At 31.6% G+C, this 21,954-nt stretch overlaps 1 protein-coding gene across 5 annotated transcripts in view; it reads right to left on the bottom strand.

Moving 5' to 3' along the window:
* Nucleotides 1-21,954, bottom strand: part of LOC119604451 (zinc finger protein 2) — a 123,973-nt gene that overhangs the window by 7,594 nt on the left and 94,425 nt on the right. For 3 of the 5 annotated variants that reach the window (XM_037957070.1, XM_037957072.1, XM_037957071.1), the window contains 5 exons: nucleotides 7,264-9,272; nucleotides 6,987-7,127; nucleotides 5,566-6,696; nucleotides 3,137-5,041; nucleotides 1,288-2,206 (listed from right to left, as the gene is read on the bottom strand). In XM_037957070.1, the coding sequence (XP_037812998.1) occupies nucleotides 1,288-2,206; nucleotides 3,137-5,041; nucleotides 5,566-6,696; nucleotides 6,987-7,127; nucleotides 7,264-9,272 (6,105 nt within the window). Of the gene's footprint in view, nucleotides 1-161; nucleotides 2,776-3,136; nucleotides 5,042-5,565; nucleotides 6,697-6,986; nucleotides 7,128-7,263; nucleotides 9,273-21,954 lie in introns of those variants that run through there. The other 2 variants (XM_037957073.1, XM_037957074.1) reach the window with 2 other exon arrangements.

Here is a 21,954-nt window from a genome sequence, read left to right as displayed (position 1 = left end):
CGATAACGCTAAAATACTAATACCGAAATAAGTCAAAATACCGATACCGCTACCGGTATCGGTATTTTGTTTCGAAACCGTTTCGAAACGGTTGCCAACCTTGTAAAGTAAAAATAAAACAAATAAAAAAAATCAAAATGTATTGTAATAAATCATGGAAGCATTTATTAGAAAACATAAAAACTAAAATTTTTATTAAATACATATATTAAAAACTATATGTATGTATGGATATTTATACAACTCAACAAGTTAATTTTTGTCGATCAAAATACTTTTTATATAATTTTTCACGTAGGTCTTTTTCACATTTTTAAACAATTTTCTCCAAAAAATTACTCGGAAATAATACGAGTTTAAATAAATTTTGTTAATGCAATTATGTTATTATAATATACATATTTAATTTTTTCAAACATATTATAGCAATATGCGCGTTTGTGAAGAATTATTCAAGAAGTTGGTGTGCAGCACATACAATTCAGTTTAGTTTTATATTTTTGATGAAAAATAAAAATATTTTATGTAATTTACGTATAATTATATTTTATAATAATGTATGTATATATATATAGTTTCAGTTTTGTTACATTTACTAATGTCTACACTTAAATAATTATTTGGAAATTAACATTTTTAATGCGAGGTGTTGTTTAAGTGGTGGAGATTAATAAAGTAAATACATATATATTTAAATGTCTATATTTTATACTTTAATTAAAATAAAAATAATAATAAAGTAGTAAACACAAAAACAATGTTTAAAACATATTTAGTCTTTTTCTATATTCATATAAAAGATTAATATTTTGTGTTTATATTTGTAAATTATTCAAGACAAATTACTACTAAAAATAATAATTTATTTGATAATATGTTAAATACTATAAGTTTAAAACAATATGAAAAGCTAAAAACAAATCTTACAAATTATGGAATACTTTTAAAACAGTTGTTTCTTTTCATTGTGTAATACACACATATAGATAGAAAAATGTATGTAATGCGTTCGACGCTGTGGCATGCATTTTATTTAATTAATAAAAAAGTTGTTTTCTATTTATTATTTTTTAAAAATATTAACTGCTCATATTATTTATAAATATTAAATAGAATTCTGATAACAAACAAAACCAAAAGAATAAACTAATTCATGAATTTTATTAAATATTTAAAAATTACCCCAAAAAATAAATAAAAATTTAAATAAAAAATAACGGAAAAAGCTTGAATAAAGAACCCAGTTCACAACGACAAATTTTCTGATGTTTCGTATAGACTACTTACCGGCGATGTGATTGTAATTATATATTTGAGATTTTGTTATGTCACCGCATTCATTTCCACTTTTTACCTCTACTACTTGTTCGTCATCTTTAGTAATTTCAACATCTTCATGATTATTATTATTATTGCCATCGTTTTCCTCGTTTGAGTCTAGACTTATATTGGCATTTTTGTAATTGTCAACTATTAGCCTACTACTGCCAGTTGCAGCGTTCAAATGAGCAGTAACTGCCGTATTGGCATTTAAATTAAAAAATAGCTCATTATCAGTTGCTAGGTTTTCGGCTTGGTTGGATTTTTTCATTGTCAACTTTTTCTTTTTAATGGGGTTTCTTTTAGTTTTCGTTTGATTCTTAGGCATGAGTTTTGTGGATAAACTATTTTCGCTTAACTCTTCTGTTGCGACACATTCTGCCGAATTGTCTTCAATAACGTTAAATGCAATTAACGAATTCGGCATGTTTTGTGTTTGAAAAGCCATCATCATCAGAGCCAGCTGCTGTTGCTGTTGAACATTTTGTTGATTTTGCTCTCCATTAGGCGGTAGTGTCTGCTGATTCCTGTAATCTTTAAGCGAGCTTTTGACATCTTCCACGCCTTCTTGAAATATTGAAGCTGCAGCTGCTGCAGTTGTTTGAGCTAAAAGCTCTTTTACTTTACGTATATGTTCAACTGTAAAAGCATGTTGTTGTATATTAACTTGCGTCACTTGGCATAAATTGCAATCCCTTATTATGTCATTAGATGCTTCACTGCTCGCCCCTGTTACAGCCAAAGGTGTCAGCGCTGATACATTGGCTTTGAGATTATTGTTTGTTACACTGCTACTGTTACTATTGTCATCCGATATATTTGAAAAATGTTGCCTTTGTTGATTTCTAGATTTTTTGTCTTTGGCTCTGGTATTCTGAAACCAAACCTAATATTCGAAGACATTCAAATATAGTTATTGAATATGCATTTTATAAATGGAAACATTAACTACACATTTACTTCAACTCTAACGACTAACACTTATATATAAATCAAAAATATATGAGAAAAATAAATAAAAAATATTAAGGCAACGCGGTACTAACTATAAAGGAATGTACATTCATTTTTTATATTATATGTATAAAACCAATTCGAAATATTGTTTTTAAATTTAACAAAATATTAAATGTCTTAATCATATTGTTATTAATTTTTTAAATCAAATGTTTATAAAACATATTTGTAATTTAAAGTTTGAATTCGATTATGAATACGAAATTCTATAAAACTTAAAAATTTAAATAAGAGAAAATGATTCGAGTGAATTTACGAATGGTTTTGTTTGTCAACATTACGTATTCGAAAAAGTTAATACACAGAATAAAGAAAAAATTAAAAAACAAAATAATTTAAATTAGATAAAAATTATAACTACAAATAAATATTATTAAAAATGTGAAATTTATCCAGCTTAGATGAGAATAGACGATTTTCAACATCGGCCTCAAATTACTAAAAACATAAAAGAAAGAAAAAAAAAAAAACATAATTAAAAACATATGTGTGTAACTAATGAAAGGAAACCCAAAATAACTTAATTTACTGGCTTGTCTGATATACAGTTTTTTTGCAAAAAAAATTTTTGAACATTATTGACACTTTGAGTACAAAAACTTGCAAATCTGACAAGTCATTAAGCAAAACCTCAGTTTGGAAATTAAAGAGAAAATTAAATTTCTAACATACATTTAGACTTAATAATGATTAGAATTGCGTGCAGTGAAGGTATTAAATACAAATTTAAAAAGTTGTATTATTAATTTTCACTTTAATTCAATCACTGTTTCCTACAGTTTATCAAATATTGACTTACTTGTACAACACGTTTTTTAAGATTGACCTTCTTGGCAATTTCCTCCAACATTTTGCGACTTGGATTTGATTCATTTTGATAGCATTCGTACAAAAAATTCAGTTGTTCTGGTAAAATTGTAGTGCGTAAGCGTTTATTTGCTTGTTTGTGTTGGGCGTTTTCATTCGTATTGGAAGCGGTAGCCACCCCATCTTCCGGTTGAATTGATGTCACGGCACAACTTTGTGATGTTGATGTGTTTGTGACTTCCGAGCATATCTTATTTGAATCTGAAGTAAAGTTAAGTGTTTGATTATGGTTTTCTATCATGGTGGCGTCAAGAAAATCTTCCAAATTATGGTAATAGGTGGATGATTCTGATGGCATATGAGCCGGAGAGTCTGGTACATTCGTGACAGTAGCAGAATTTAAGTTAGATTGATTTTTAACTTCCTGCAAACCATCTAATTGGTCCATTTGTTCTTCTAATTTGGATGTATCGGTTCTGCTACTTAAACCTTCAATTCTATTGGTATTTTGGCAAAAATTGTTGTGATTGTTTAGCTCGATATTTGTTGCCAACAAATCGTTGTTATTATTATTGTAGTGCTGTCCATTCGAGCGTGCTTTGTGTTCGGAATTGTATGTAACCTGCAGAGGAGAGTGTTCATTGTTTTCAATATTATTTACCACCCCACCCCCATTACTCTCCTCATTAATACCACTGCCGCCAGGGCTGCTGGTGCTGCGATCGCTGCCATTCGAAGCAGGACGGCTGCTGCTGCTGCTGCTGGCGTTGGTGTTGTGTTGGACAGTATCGATACCACCCTGCATTAACGGTCCATCATGTATTCGCTGGGGCGAGGCCTCTAACTGAAAAAACTTTTTCGATTCACAAAGTTGATAATATTGTAATAAAAATTCTATGTTGGGCTTGTTGTTATCGGCAAGTTCAAAGTTGGCATTTGTTTGCTGTTCATTCCTGATGTAATATTGAAATAAGAAATCATAGTTGTTGCGTTTCTTGAGCTCAGTCTGCTGATAGTAGTTGGCGAGAAATTCCATGTTTAACTCAGCGCTATCTTGGTTGTGAAATTGTTGTCGCAACTCCGAGTTGCCTTCATTTTGGAGGAAATATTGATATAAAAAATTATACTTTTTGGCATGGCTGTCATAATCGGCTCCCGTCAGAGAAAAACCCCCTAGGGAAGACAAATCGTCTGCATTCGAGGAAGTCTCTGAATATTTACGCTTTTTAGCTACTGGCTGTGGAGTTGATGTATTGGCCGCCGCCTGTTGTAGATGAGCAGCTTGCTGAAGACTTTGGAGAATGCTACCAAAGGGACCATAGGCAGCAACGGCTGCGGCAGCACTTGCTGTTGTATGACTTTCAGCGGCCAGATGTAAATTTGGATTCACTAAATGCATCAGTTGATGTTCACGTAAATGATCGAAATGGGTAAATGTCAGTTTGCATTTATCACAAGCGAACTTCTGATTCTCGCTGTTATTGCTATTGCCTTGATCTCGAGGAGGCGTAGTGGCATTACCTGGTATTGGACTGAATTCACCGGCGGTTGGGGTATTTTTGCCCATACCAGTAGCTGCAGACACTCCAACAACTGGATGATGTTGAGCCAAAAGTGCTGCCGCAGCCGCACTGTTAATATCCATCGATGAGTTGGAATCTTCTGAACTCAGGTTTTGTGCAATTTGAGCCGCTGCTATTTGAGCTTTGGCTGATTTCTTGTTATTCTCCTCCTTGAAGCAATGATTCTTTTGATGTCGTATCAGCTCATAATATCGTTGAAATACCAAACTGCATTTTTTGCAAGCATAATTTATGTTTTGTTTTTTCTCTTCGGATTCATACAATGAATTGTTTGGCTGGTTTTCATATATTTTACGCTGCTTTTGTCGGGCATTCTGAAATCGTAAGGAAATATTTAGATATTATAGCAACACCTTTGGTGGATATACATATATTATTATTGTTTGATAGAATTGCCTAAAGCTAGAAAGAAGTTATAGTAGAGAAAAGCAAATTGAAAGAATAGCAAACGGAGTGACAATCCGGTAAAGGGTATTAAATCCAAGACTGATGATTGGTTGTAGTGAAGCAGACCAGGGTCTCTGATGGGAATCGAACCCACAGCCTCCAGACTGATAAAAAAGCACACTACCAACTAGCCTAGCGTGGCACCGAAAGCTTTGAAACATGGCATCAAAACAAATATTTTTATAGCTTTTTACTTAGTCTGAGTTATTTATTTTTGAAACAAAAAATAACTCACAATTACGGCACTTTAAATATGTCGACGAGTTATTTAAGGACCTTTATATTGGAAATTTTAAAATTATATAATAGTAGTCTATGTAAATAATTGAAAATATATGTATACCCGAATGTATTACTAGTATATAACAAGAATACTTTAAATTGTACTTACTTGAAACCATACTACTATAACACGCGGCGACAGCAATAATAACTTGCTTAAGTATTCCAAGTCGCTATCTTTTGGATAGGAATTGTTCTCAAAGAACTCTTGCAACACTTTAATTTGATAATCAGTGAAACGAGTGCGATTTGCTCTTTTACCACTTGAGGTTGTCGATGAATTTGAGGAGTTAGAATTGGTATCATATTGAGCTGATGGCGAGTGCTTCTCAAATAATTTACTGCTGACTGTAATGCTGCCACCTGTGCTGGCACCACCAATAACACCGCTGGCACTACTGGTGCCACCAATCCCGGCTTGATTGTGAATTGTCGAACGTTCGCTTGTAGTGCTGCTTATGTTACTGCATGGATTAGAGTTTGGATTTAGTTGAAACTTTTTTGGCGGACCCATCTGATTGAGTGGCATATTTTCCAATTGTTGACTTAACAAGTCGTTCATGCTGGCATATAAATTCGACGTTGTATTACTGTTCGGTGTGTGTGGGCGCGAATGCATGTCAGAACTCTCACTCTCAGATTTGGTCTCGTAGCTATTGTAAAATGAGGCGGCAGCTACGACCGCAGCGTGTTGTTGCTGTTGTGCAGCTACTGCAGCTGAAGACAAATGCTGTTCGGACATCATCATTAAATCGTGTTCTTGTTGCTCTAGGTTAGAAAAACGTAGCTTTTGTTGCTGTTGTTGTTGCTTTAGAAATGTTGTCATAGCCGTAGATGCAGGATTTTCTAAGGAGTTAGAAGTCGGCGTAGTCAAATCTTCACATGGTTCTGTCTTTATTTGTACATCTAAAGGGAATGTTGAACTTGCCACACTTGAGGCCTGGGAACGCAATGTCTCCGCCTCTTCTCTTTGTTTGTGTTCCAACTGCTGCTGTTGCTGCTGTTGTTGATTGGAATATTCACTATTGTTACTAATGGAATGAGCAGATGAGGGACGAGATGGTATCTGTAGTTGTTGTTGCTGGACTTGGTCTGTGAGAGGCATTACTTTTGCTTGACCAGTACGCTCATATTCTTCCAAATTTAATGTAGTTGAAGGTGGATTGTTAAAGTTATAAGGTGAGTCCTTATTGCGTTGACGTTCCTTAAATAATGTATTACGAAACCAATGCTTAACAACCTATAAAATACATTTAAGAAAATGTGGTGTAAATGTTGTAAATGTATGTTTCGAAAAATAGCCAACTGAAATTTTTTTTGAATTTTTGCACTTCATTAACGGATTTTGAATATAATTTCCAAAGATCTTTAATTATCCAGAACATAATAAATAATTCTTAATATTACACACTAAATATGCATCTTCATTGTAATCGAAATTTTAGTGCAAACAGGTGTTACATTTTGAATATTTTTCTAAACTGTGGATTAAATGCATAATATAAAGATGAAAGAAAAAATATTAAATACCTTCATGGGCAAATTGGCTTTTTGAGACATTTCCAAAATACTCTCTTCACTGGGGGAATTGTTTATATCGAAATGAGCGCGCAGAATTTTTAGCTGATCGTCTGTAATGCGGGTACGTGCACGTTTTTGATTATTAAGCAGCTGTAAAATAAGATAAGAAAATTATTTACTTAAATTTATTAATCGTGAGATTTTTTTATTTTTGATGAATTTTTAAGTACCCAAATAAAACTTATATACATATAAACATGTATATATGTAGATAAAATTTTCCTACCTGTGAATTTGATGAACTGGGAGAAATCTGTTGTTGTTGCTGCTGCAAAATTTGAGCACTTACGTCGACATTTGGTAGAGCTGGTACGGATGATGGTGTTACGTTAGATGTTGATGAGGACGTTGTAAGGTCTGTTGTTAGGGCAACATGAGAGGGAGGCTGTGAAACATTGCTGTTTGGCATATTTGTTGGAATAGTAGTGTTTGAAGCGGTGACGGATGAAGCTGCAGCTGCATTACCGCCAAATATTAAAGGAGGTGCCAAGTTCATAAAATTCAATGAGATAAGATGATGAAATTGCATGAGATTCAGCATTTCGACAGGATTTATTGGCATGCCAGATGCAGCGACGGCAGCAGCAAATTGGGGTAATTGCTGTTGCATCTGTTGGAGGTTATGTAAAGCCGGGAGGTTTTGAAATTGTTGATGTTGCATTTGCATATGGTGCAACAGCTCAGAAGGCGAAGCATTTTGCTGTTGTTGTTGGTTTATTAAAGCTGTTATGGTGGACATTTGTTGCTGTTGTGTTGATGGTGACGGTGAGTTTTGTGGTTCATTCTGAGTGGAACCGGGAGATTGGGTTGGCGGACATATCTCTGGTCCTGGTGTAATAGATCTATTTGATTCGTTCTCAAACTTATCACTTGCGCTGGTTGTGCGACTAGTTTCTGGACCGGGTCTTTCCATTTCACTTCCACAGGGCGAAACTGTTCGTGGACTGGCGCATTCTAAATTGTTTCCGGTTGTTGATTGACTATGAGCCTGCTCCATGTGTTTTTGTAGAGCCTGAGTGCTACGGAAGTTGCGTTGGCACATGGCGCATTTTGTAGCATCACGCATTGTATGGTAAAGAGTATGAGTGGTCAATTTCTCCTGGGTTTTAAACGCTAAGGAACACTGCTTACAGCGATACTTATAAACATGACGTTCAGATATTACCAATCTCATATGGGAGTCATTATAGTGATTGAACATTGCAGTTAGTGTTGGATAGTGCATTTTACAAGGATTTCGTACTGAATTGAATGCTAAACAGAGATATTCACCCTTTTGCATAGTGTAATGTTGCATTTTTTGTGCGTGCTGTAATAATTGTTGCTCGTGCTTAAAACTGGAACCGCACTGTTGGCACAACAACAATTCATAACCGGTTAGTGGCGGCTTAGTTCCTGGCAAGGTTGTGTCACTTACAGCTTTGGTAGAGGAAGATGTCGATGAAGCAGTTTCGAGCGCAACTGGCTGTGGACAATTTTGGAGGGAAGTTTCTTCAGTTTGCCACAAACTTGTATCCACCAGTAGCAAAAGACGAGATAAGCCGTCTCTGTTAACGCTATGTACAGTCATCAAGTGTATTTCCAAAGCATGTTTTTCTGTGAAGTAATCTTGACACAAAGGACACTGTACACTTTTATTCGGTTTAACTTGAGCAGGAGTCTCATGTTGCTCATCGACTTCCATAGAGGTACTTAGTTCATTCAATACTGAAGCTGACCCCTCTGGTAAAATTTCTTGATCAGATATATCAAGACGTTCCCGTTTAATAGCCACAGGACCTAAGTCATCTTCACTGTCTTGTGCAACCGCATTTACGATTTTTGTCTGTGCTAAATTCGGTGTCGGCGAGGGACTGTTGGATGTTTTTGAAGCACGACTCACGGCCGCCAATGTAGCCGCAGCCATAGCAGCTTGAAAAGCCTGAATTGCTACTGGATTGGTTGGTATACTTATAACTTCACTGCTATCTCCATTAGGATGGGTTGCCTCGATGTGTGCTTCAACTTCATGTTTTAATTGTCCAAAGAAATCACAATTATTACATTTGTAAATCATGGCTGGTATATTACTAGGTTCGACATTGGCTGCTTCTTCCGTAATGGTTGATGATATCTTGGCACTATTTTGTTGCGAATGAGCTAAAGGAATCGCTGTCGTTGAGTTTTCCATGGTATCTAAATTTGTATTATTTTCAATTTCATCATTCTGATCGAAGAACATTTTATTTTGAAAGTCTAAAAAGAAATATTTTTTAATTATTCCAATGAGCGAAAATAATACTTAGTAGTCAATAAATTATTAAAAATTACTTAATGATTATATTAGTTAGTTGCGACGTAGTGAACAATATTAAGTATGTGAAGAAACTTTATTTCATAAACGAAGTTTTTCAACTATATTTATAGAAAATGTATATGAGCAAATCCATTTAAGAAAAGGTTTTATTTGCAGTGCTTGTTGCAGTGTAGAGTATTTAAAAACCGGAAACATACTTTTTTCTTCTTTGGAAATTGATTGGTTTCGAAAAATTCATATTTTTAAACTATTCGACGTGCCGGTTTTTAATGAACGGAATATTCTATAAATTTTTATAAATATTCTTATAAGGTCTATTCAATACGTGTTCGAAACCGGTTTTTCAGAGAATTTTTCGATTTTTTCAAAAACCGGATTTAAAACATCCATATAAACAAAACAAATTTTTGGGAAATTGTTTTATAAAACTTTTTTCCCGAATATAATGAAGCCTGATTCTAAAGTCTAAAAAAGCGGAAATTAAGAGGTGTTGTATTTATAGTTTATTATTTAATTAAATCTTATACAAATTTTTGAGAAAACCTATTGGAATGTGTAAATAAAATACTTAACTGAAAGAAGAGTAGGTATAGGTAGTTATGTGTAAAACTTCATGCCATACAAAAACCCTGTGGCTAATCGTTAAAATGTTACTATAAACAACTATAGGTTTTCAAGTGTATTCAACAACGTTTTAATTTGTATGGGCAATTAATATTTAACTTTGTTTCTGTTCAATATTTTCCTCTATTGGATTATTGTAGTGATATGTTTTTAAAGATTTTTGCCAGTACGATCCGAAATATTTTCTCAATTATGATTGCATATTTTGCAAAATGTTATGTATTAGTGATTAAAGAAGATTGCTTTGTCTTCATGATACAGCCAGTCAGTACATTGCAAGTATTCAAAAATGCTTGCTTGCATTTATAGCTGCAAGCTAAATTACTACAAATATTTAATATGCTACAACGAAAAAAAGAAAATAATACCAAAGGTATAATTGCAACAGATTATTTGTGGTGGTGGCGTTGGTGTCTGTATTGTTCTGTAGTGTATTGGTTTGTTATTCTGCGATCATGTAGTGGTATTGAATTGTTTTAATTCAGTTTTAGTGATCACACACTAAGTTGATAACAACGTTTTGGCTTATGATGTATGTATGTACGTATGGATAAACAAGTACAAACATTCATAGGGACACATGCAAATGTTTATATATGATGTATCCTTCATGTACCCAGCGAACACAAAACCTAGCACAAGAACAGGCGCGAATTCATTTTAAGTATAAAGAATGCTAAATGTTATAAGTTTTTTATATACAGTGCTGTGCAAAATAATAGGCTGTTAAAAAGGATATATATTTGTTTTGATATATCTCTCGTAAAAATTATAATTTAAAAATATTTTGGTACCATCGTTTTTGGTATTGGCAGTACTAAAAATAGTGGTTATTATAAAAATTTGTATTTCCCTGTTTTATTGGTATTCTTTATCATTTTAGAAAAATATGTAATTTGAATTGTGCATAATAATAGACTAATTTTAACCGTTATGTCAATACCCACATACCCGGGTATGTTTTTCATTTTTGAAGTGATATATCTCGAGATCTATATATCGTATCGGCTTGAAATTTGGACTATGCTTTCAGAGTAATGTTTTCTATACATTTTCCAAAAATTAGTTAGATATATATATATGTATATATATTAAACCGATTTATGACCGATTTTCTATTTTTACCTCGTGTATCAATACCCAACATACCCCGGTATGTATACAAATTATATGTCAGTTGTCGGACAAAAACTAAGTTCCATTACAAATTTTATGTTTTATTATTTGTGGACCCTGTAACATTAACAAATATGGGCCGATTTTCATGAAAAAAATTTTTTTGTTGTATATGACTTAGTAAAGTAAAATTATGCTGATCATAATAATTTTATTCTCATATAAACAAAAATATTTAAGTTTAAATTTAATAATTTTAATTTTTGACCATGACTTAGCTATCTTTTTTTGCAAAAAAGTTCCCTAATTACGAAAGCAAAAACAATTTCTTTAATGCTAATCCTTAATAAATAAACCTTAATAAATAAAATATAAAAAGATTTGTTCAATTATCTTTCCCGGTCACAGAGTAATAGCTTCTTGAAGTCAAAATTTTACAAAGTCAAATTCTGCATAATGTTATGAAGGCGTTTTTCTTTAAGTTTTTTATACCCACCATCAAAAAAGATGGGGGGTATATTGATTTTGTCATTCCGTTTGTAACACATCGAAATATTAGTCATAGACCCATAAAAGTATATATATTCCGGGTCCTTATTAAATTCTAAGACGATCTAGCCATGTCCGTCCGTCTGTCTGTTGAAATCACGATAGGGACCACACGAGAGGAGCTAGACAGTTGAAATTTTGCATAAATATTCTCTATTGTTAAGGTTTGTTTGGTATTGAAAATGGGCAATATCGGTCCACTTTTTCGGATAGCCCCCATACAAGTGTACCTCCTAAAAACAGCTTTAACGGGCATAACTGCTTTAGAAGTACAAGCATAGCGATGAAATTCGACATAAGTAAGTTTCATATGAGCCGAAATTTTTCTATCAAATTTTTTGAGGATCGGCTTATAAATGACCGTACCCCCCATATAATGTCCCCTAAAAATTCGAGTATAGCGATGAAATTCAGTATAAGTAAGTTTCTTACGAACCAAAACCTTTTAACCAATTTTTTTAGGATCGGCCCATAAATGACCCTACCCCCAATATAAGGTCCCCTTCTGAAAATGACTTTAAAACTCATTACTGGCCCCAAAATGCAAGTATAGCGATGAAATTCGACATAAATAAGCTTCATGTGAGCAAAAATCTTTCTACCAAATTTTTTGAGGATCGGTCCATAATTGACCCTACCCCCATATAGGTCCCCTTTAGAAAATTACTTTAACGCTCATTACTGGCTAAAAAATACAAATATAGCAATAAAATTTTACTCAATTAAGATCCTCGCGAGCCAAAATCTTTTTAATAACTTTTATGTGGTTAGGTCCATAATAGGCCCTACTCCCCCTATTAGGTCCACTTCAGGAAATAGCTTAAACGCTCATTACTGTCTTAAAAATACGAGTAAAGCGATGAAATGCTACATACGTAAGTTTCTTACGATCCAAAACCTCCGTACCAATTTTTTTGGATCGGCTCTGAAAATAACTACAATGCTCATTACTGGCTTAAAAATATGAATGTGACGAAAATTGACGCACATAAGTTTAATGCGTGCCAAAATCTCTCCACCAAATTTAGGGAGGATCTGTCCATAATTTACCCTTCCGCCCATATAAGGTCCCCTTCAGAAAATTACTTAAACGATCATTACTGGCATAAAAATATGAGTTATGAAATACGGTTATGAAATTCGCTCCGAATTTTATGCGGAATGTGTCGGTAATTCACAAAAGGTTCCCTTCAGGAAAGAGTTTTGGTTAATAAAATACGAGTGTTCTTTATTTAAAATATATATAATCTATGTATGTACAAAATTTTATGAGTATCGATTCATAATTGACGCTCACGGTTTAAGAATTGAAATAAAATATTTGTTTTTTAAAAATTAATATTTTGTTATTTCAAAAGAGCTCGGTCCATAATTGACTTAAGCCATATTCCAAATATCACCCTTTTACGGCATATGGTTTATGAGATTCGGCACAGCCGAATATAACACTCTTACTTGTTGTATTTTACATTTTTGTGAACAGGAAAGCAATAAGAAAACTTTAAAAAAATTGCTAAAATTGAATGGTTTATGATCACAAACTATTTAATTTATATATACAGAAGTTTTATTAAATTAGTTTTAATAATTATCTGAATTATCCACTAGAAATATATAAAAAGATGAAATAGCCATATAAATTGTATGACATACCCGGGTATGTTGGGTATTGATGCACGTAATTTTGCTCGGGTATAGACAAGACGGTTAAAAAGTTATATCCAGGATGAAATTAAATACCAATGAAAGGCAATTTTCATTAAAAAATTATAATAATTAATAGAAACAATCCTAGAAAATTCGATTCTTTAACTATTTTCAAAAATCGGGTTTCGGGATATTCGATTTTTTTTACTTTTTGAAAAAATAGTTTTGTCGGTTTAAATGCAGATAAAATGCAGTAAATCTATCAAATAAATACATGTAAATGTACATTTTTTCACTTTTACACGAATATAGAAAGATTACTGTTTATCGTCAACTGGAAAAATCAGGAATTATATTGAATTGTATACCCTAAACCATTAAAATTTATATTATGTGAGTCAGGTAATGTTAGTAAAAACCTGACTCACCAAATAAGAATAGTACTTAACTAAGCTTAAAGGACTCCAATAGGCTCAAAACCACTTCCAGAGTTGATTAATGTTAAATTACAGATCAAAAGCTTAAAGATATCTGGGAAAAATTTGGTATATAGCACTATTATGGTCCAAGAAAGATGATGATTAGTTGCTTTTAGCCATATAGCCCCGTTTAAATACTCGTAAGCGCCCCGATTATGCAGCAATCGTTATAAAATTAGTCAGAAGTATGTTTTATGGATCTACAAATAATTCTGTAAAGTTTTTTTTTTTAAATCGGACCACATTTGGCCCAATGCCCATATAAGGCCCATTTCAGAAAATTGTTTTAATGTTTATATTAGTCTTATAAATATTAGAATCTCACTTAATAGTCATAAATAAGCAATAAATGAATTTAAGTCGTAAACTAAATGTTATGAGGATCAATATAAACCTAAATTCCAATAGACTACCTTCAGAAAATCGGTGGCCGTCTATAAAATTTATAAATATTTATGCATATTAAAAAATGCATTTTCACAATAAACCGAATTATTCGACTGCAGCAAAAAAACCGAATTATTCCGTAGCAAAAACCGGTCGAAGAAAACCGGGTAGGTCTCCTTAGTGAGAAGTATTCTATGCGTTTTAAACACCAATGATGAGAACATTGGTTCTAAATTTCTATAATATGAATAAAAAAAGTAAGTTTGTTTTGGTGTTTCATGAAATAAAAAATATTCTTTTAAAGAATTAGAAAAATTATTTTTTGCAAATTTTTACGTTCAATAAAGTTTTAGTAAAAACATGAACTATTGTAAATATTGTATTTTCAGTGTAGTTTTTGAGTAAATAAATAAAACTTCCGAATAACATTTATTGTGAAATATTTTAAACAAATAAAAATATATAAACAAATAAAAATAAGTTTCAAGATATCGAGATTACTAATTGTGATATAAGAAAGTCCAAAATAATGTATCATAGTAAAAAAGTTCCATTGGATTTTTATTCTTTCGGCGTGATTACATAACTTTTTTAATTTAATTTTTAAGCGTTATTAATTTTAGAATAAACTTTATAAATTTAAAAACAGTTTAATTGTGTGAGAATTGAGCAATTGTATGCAATGATTTGTGGAGATTTGGTGCAATCGGGTTTTCACTATCATCAGCAGTGTCAAAAGTTATAACAGATTTTTAATTTCCAGGGTTACTATTATGTAAAGTATTTGGTAATGTTGTGTTAAACTATATAAATAATTCTATATTAATAGTCATTACATTTAGTTTGCTGGGTTTTTCGAAGGCATGTATGCTGGTATGTTTATAAACATATGTATATGTTATAAGCATCAAGGCCCGCTGAGAGTATAACAACAGTCATTTAAGTACAAAATACTTGAACACCCAAATAATAGTATGAACTAGAAAGAAAAAAACGCGGACAAAAAAGAATTTTAGTCACGATCATTTTGATAATACAGTTAAATCTGTAACACTGTTGGGTAAAAAAAAAACCGGAGGAGAATCCAAATCTCAGCAGTGTCGGAAACCAGAAATACTGGTTCTATTTATACAATTTTTACTGTGTATTACTTGGTCAGATAATGTACTTTATGTATTTCGAGAAAGTTTTATTGCTGAAGTTAACATTTAACAATTTTCATAAATTTAATTGTTGTTTTCGCAAAATCGTTAACGGTAGTATTGTGAAAAAGTAATAAAATCAGTAAAGTTATTTTTTCTCAAAATATAAAGAGAATTGGCTTTGTAATATGTATTATTTTTGTAATACCAGGATTGCTTCTTTACTTCATCTTGATCTACTATAAGAATCCTGAGAGCAGTATATAGTTGTGAAGGTAGTCCTCCATGTAGGCGTATTTGTATTGCATATTACAAAAAAACAATTTAAAAAAAATAAAAAGTAAAGCAATTTCCATACCGCCTGATTGCATCGAATTAAGCAACCACAACTACGAATACACCGCGAAAGCCAACCGTACCAATTCAATACCATGCCAAATGCAAAAAAAACTTTAAATGGAAATTAAAGTGGAAAAAATTTTGAGAGAAAAAATAAGAAATAATCCCTGAAATTCAAACGCCTGAATTCAAAAGTTACAGTTTAAGCAGCAAACAATAATCATGAACATACCGACAGACAGACACTCATACGTGCAGAGAGACAGAAAGAAACAGCCGGCCAAACAGACAAAAGAAAACAACACGTAAATAACGACGCATCTGCAGTTCTAGTAACAATCAGTGGCAATGGCATTGGCAACACCAACGCTTATACAGACACAACAACAAAATCATAACAACCAAGACAAACACCAAACAATAACACTTTTTACCACACTACCACCGCCAACATATTTGCCATCCAACCATGCACCACATCTCTAGATGAGCATACCCTTGGAGTACTAAGGAACAATGCATAGATTCTAGGCATTGTTTTGTTATAAATTCAGTGTTTTTTATTATTCCTTGTTTTTTTTATTACTTTTTTACATATTTTTGTTACTGCTATTGTTGTTGCATGTATTATTCTCCTTATGACTGCAGCAACAAGATAACTATCATTACCTATAAAACATTTTCAGCTTGTACGACGAACTCTACTACCATTCATTGTCAGTCAAATTTAAATAAATATAAAAAATATATATGTATGAAGTTCTTAGTGAAATCCAATAGAAAACCCCAGTGTAAGAGATTTTTTCTTTATTCAAATTATTTTGAAGTCAGTACGACTGTAATAGGAACCTAGAGACCAACACCCGAATAATAGACAGTCGATATTCGAAAGCACTAAAAAAGCGTTTACAAAAGAATATAGTTTCTTTTTTCTCAGCAAACCAATGAAACTTGTTCAATTCTTAAAGAGTTCTATAGTTTTGTGTTCCGAATTTTATACTTCCCATACTTGGTCAATTATGAAGAGTGACTAATTTGTAATAACAAAGAATTCATTCGTTGTATAAATCTTAATATGTTGATTTTTAAACGATTTATTGACAATAAGCAGGGCAATAATTTGTATGCAAAAGCATGTTTGTAGTCAGTAACTCAAAATAACTTTTAAGTAGTTTTCTTTTCGAATCAAAGAATTTGCAACAAAACGGCATCGATTTGTTGTTGCATATTTTTGCATATTTTGTTATAAATGCATAATATGCATATTTTGCTTTAAATTGCATATATTTTGCATATTTTTAACATTTTTATGGCATATTTAGCATATTTTTTAATTTTTCAAACACAAGTTGTGTATTACATATTTTTACAATAAAAAAATAAAAACTAAAACTAAAAAAAAATAAAAAAAAACAACTTTGTAAATATCTATCTAATCTAAACTCCTTTGGCAATTTTTGCTAGGACCAATAGGTGAAAAGATACACTCATTTGAAAAAATTCTGTATAACCAAAATGTCCAACTTTCACCCCCTCTAACACCAGCAGTTCTTGGCAAATAATACTAACTTTGGTGCGAATTTCTTCCAAATCGATTTTTTCAGTTGGGCGAAATTGCCCATATTTATAATTATTGTAATTCTCGATATCGATTCTGTTAAATTGGTATTAGAGTACTTTCTTATGATACCAAAATTCAATATCATTCCTTTGGAAGATATATGAAAAAAATCATAAAAATCTCAAAAGAACCTTTACAAACATTTTGAGAAACGGACACCTTATTTTCACTATATACGAACGGGGCAACCCTAATGCACATACATCAACCGATATCAACTGAAGCTTTTATTTTTGGATATAATTCGGTATCTCTGGAATTATTGGATATATCGCAATGAAATTTCACATGTTTGTGGCTGAGTGTTTTATATATCATTTTAAAGATAAAATTTCGTAGAATATGCAAATTTTTTACGTTTTTCAAAACGGAAAAAAATTGTAAATTTTATCCAATTCAGTGATAATTAATCAAATTCATTGTCCGATTGGGTTAAAACTTATCACCAGTTTATTTTAGATTCTATGGAATAAAATTAGACTCACCATAAGCGAAATTTCCTTGCAAATCATAAAAAAGCATTAAAAATATCAAAAGGAGTATAAGTTTAGGAACTTTCTGGAGATTAAGTTTATAGTTTTTATACAAGTATTTGGTATTATTGATAACATAATGACTTATGTATTAAACTTTAATAGATATATACTAGGGTAGTTGCGAATACCAGTTTAGCGAAAGCAAATAATAAATTTGATTTAATGCGAATGCAAAAGCGAATGCGAGTGGAAATTTAATAGAAAATTAAAAATTACGAAATTACATTATACACCGTTCGACACTAAAAATTAGACACCAACCAGATGATATAAATCTGAAACTAAAGATTAAATGAAGTAAATCTGCGTTCACTGTTCTTTATTTCGTGGTCCTGTTTCCTTGTAAAAGGACTTCCAAATTTCAAAGGAGCACATTCAAAAAAATATATAAATACTTCTGCTAAAATATTTTGTATTATTATTATTTTATTTTGTCAGGATCAAAAGATGTAAAAAATGTCGTTCAAAACTTTCTCAGAAAAAATAACATTGAATATCTAAATAGATATTAAAGAATAAAATTTTTTTTTAGAAATTTTTAAATTTTCCATAAATATTCTCTATAGGTAAGGTTTGTTTGGTATTGAAAATGGGCAATATACAAGTAGTCCCCCGAAAAACAGCTTTAATGGGCATATCTGTTTCAAAAGTACGAGTATAGCGATGAAATTCGACACAAATAAGTTTCAAATGATCCAAAATCTCCCTACCAAATTTTATGAGGATCGGTCCATAATTGACCCTGCCCCCCATATAAGGCCCCTTCAGAAAATTTGTTTAACGCTCATTACTGGCTTAAAAATGGCTTATGATCCAAAACTTCTCTACCAAATTTTATGTAGATCGGTCCATAATTGACCCCCCATATAAGTCCCCTTCAGAAAATTACTTTAACGCTCATTACTGGCTTAAAAATACGAGTATAGTGATACAATTTAACACACATAAGTTTCATATAATCCAAAATCTCCTTTCCCCTTCAAAATATGACTTTAACGCTCATTACTAGCTTAAAAATACGAGTATAGTGATTAAATTCGACACACATAAGTTTCAATGAAACCAAAATCTCTCTATCAAACTTTATGTGGATCAGTCCATAATTGATCCTACTCCCCATATAAGGTGCCCTTCAAAAAATTACTTAAACGATCATTACTAGCTTAAAATTACAGAATACAGAAAAGCGATGAAATTCGACACACATATTTTTTATACTAGTTAAAACCCCTCTACCAAATGTATTGAGGATCGGTCCATAAGAAAATTACTTTAACGATCTTTGCTGACTTAAAAATACGTGAACAGTTATGCGGAACGTGTCGGGAAGTGATATTCGATGTAAAGATACTTTGTATGAAGCAAAATTGGTCTAAAAATTTTTTATTAAAAACGGTTCTCTTCAGTTAATTTGATGAGTAATATCACTCTGATGTTTATAGGGGAGCATTCTTTTCAAGGCATATGGTTTGATGGTGGGTATATGAGATTCGGCACAGCCGAATATAACACTCTCACTTGTTTTTTCTCTTTTTGAAGGACGATGATATATTTTGATGAAAAATCAAATTAGAACATCATGTTTACTTCATAATACATAACGAAAGTTCTCTTAGAAATAGTATTCGCTAAAATTTAGCGAATGAAAATGTAAAAAAATAAGCGAATAATTCGTATTCGCATATGCTAAAGCGAGCATTCGTTACATCCCACATTGGTTTAAAATTAGATTTTTCTGGCCAAAATGTAATTTTTTTCATACTCTTTTTTCGCAAATTTTTTATACCATCGAGATAAAAAACATTTAAAATTATAGTTTCAGACATATATCATCCTGTTTATGTCTAACGATTTTTTTTCTCTTTTTGAAGGACAATGATATATTTTGATGAAAAATCAAGTTACAGCAACATGTATACTTCATAATACATAACTAAAGTTCTCTTAGAAATAGTATTCGCTAAAATTTAGCGAATGCGAATGTAAAAAAGTATTCGCATTCGTTACTTCCCACATTGGTTTAAAATTAGATTTTTCTGACCAAAAAGTAATTTTTTCATACTCTTTTTTCGCAAATTTTTTATACCATCGAGATAAAAAACATTTCAAATTATTAAAAAATTAATTTTGTTTTTAAGACCCGTTACTTCCTGCTACTCAACAGGTGCTCAAACATTGAACTTTTTAGTATTGTTGAAAAATATAGTGTATTTATTGTAACTAAAGTATTTAGTTAAATGATTCTGTAGCTTACAAATAAAAACTTTTGAACAGTTTTTATGAATTGTAAAGCTGATGGTATGTATTTATTAAATGTAATGTAATAAAATTTCAAATAATAAACAGATATAGCAAAAACGATCTTTTCTGGTGCATTTAGGCAAATTTATTTATTTTTTATTTTTATTTTTCGATAAATTTAAACTTTTAAAAATATGTCCAAATTTGTCTAGCGAATAAACAACATTTGAAAATAAAACGTAGTCTGTTGAATCGAATGTAATTCAAGTAACTTGCAATAATTGAAAATATAAGAAATATATTTCGCCTCAAAAATTGTGATTTCGTCCAATTTTGGCTGTAAAAAACATTAAGGAGAAGATTGAGGCTATTATTTTGTACTTAGACCTATCTATATCCATAGATTAGAACTAGTTCTGTATTAAAAAATTTAAAAAAATATATATTTATTATTCTACAAGGCGAAATAATTGTATTTTAGATCAAAATGTTAAAAGGTTTAATGTTTTAAAGATTTTGTTTTCAATGTCAAAGTCAATATTTACATAAATTTTTTAAATATTTTAAAGTTACAATAAATAAATTTATAAATATAATACGTATTTTTTAAATATTCGTATATAAATAAAAAAGAAGCGACTTTCTCACACAAATTTGGCTAGATATAATTTTTTTTATATTTTGAACTCATATAACTTATGAACAAGTAAAGAATTTTTAACAATTACTATTTTTATACCCTTCACCTTCATGAGAAGGGTATATATAAGTTTGTCATTCCGTTTGTAATTTCCAAAATATAATTTTCCGACCCTACAAAGTATATATATTCTGAATCCTTATAGATAGCGGAGTCAATTAAGCCATGTCCGTCTGTCTGTTGAAATCAGTTTTCTGAAGACCCCAGATATTTTCGGGATTCAAATCTTCAATAATTCTATCAGACATGCTTTCGAGAAGTTTCCTATTTAAAATCAGCAAAATCGGTCCATAAACAACGGAGATATAAGCAAAAATCCGAGACAACCTCTGAAAATTTCATAAAAAATAAGCAACAACAACACTGCTTATTCATTGCGTTGTGTATTTTGTTTTTGTTTTTTGATTATTTCGTTTCGTATGTGTGAATGGCTGTGTGTTTCATTGCCATGTGTATGTGGTTTTGTTTCTTGGTGTATTCAGTTTCGTATGTTTGGATGGCTGTGTGTTTCATTGCCTTGTGTATATTGTTTTTGTTTCTGGGTGTATTCGTATGTTTGGATGGCTGTTTGTTTCATTGCGTTGTGTATTTTGTTTTTTTGGTTACTTCGTTTCGTATGTTTGGATGTCTGTTGGTTTTACTGCCTTGTGTATTTTGTTTTTGTGTGTTTATTTCGTTTAGCGTTGTTGTTGTTTATTTTGTTTAGCTATTCCCAGCAGTTCGACAAAGAGTCAATGCATACGAAAAAGACAGTAATTTCCACTAATAGTTAACCACCTGGATGATCGTAATTCGTATGTTTTGGGTCATTCGTCACGAATGTACCCTTTGTAATCGAGAATGAAGACAGTCGTCACTTTAGTGTCCTCTTTGTAAGCGGGAGCGGAGACAGTCGTCTCTTTACTGTCCTCAAGTAACCTAGAGATTATACTCTTAAAAGTTGTTTTTTTTTTTTTTTGTTGTACTTCCGAAAGTAGTTATTTTACCCATCTTTTGGAGAAATGATTGTTACTTTCTACTAATGTGCCACCATCTGGTTGACTCAAATTTATATCTTTCGGGTCAATCGTCACATTATTGTCCCATAGTATTCTAGAGAGTAGACACTTGAAATTTTTAAATTTTAGTTCCATTAATATCTTACCACCTCCAATTCGTATGTTTTTGGTCTTTCGTCACAAATAAACTCTTTGTAAACGAGAATGAAGACAGTCGTCACTTTAGTGTCCCCTTTGTAAGC

This window comes from Lucilia sericata, unplaced genomic scaffold (genome assembly GCF_015586225.1).
Source record: "Lucilia sericata isolate MDLA Ls3-8-SP2 unplaced genomic scaffold, ASM1558622v1 Contig000395F_arrow, whole genome shotgun sequence".
NCBI lineage: Eukaryota > Metazoa > Arthropoda > Insecta > Diptera > Calliphoridae > Lucilia > Lucilia sericata.
This window is presented reverse-complemented; position numbering and strand designations above follow the sequence as displayed.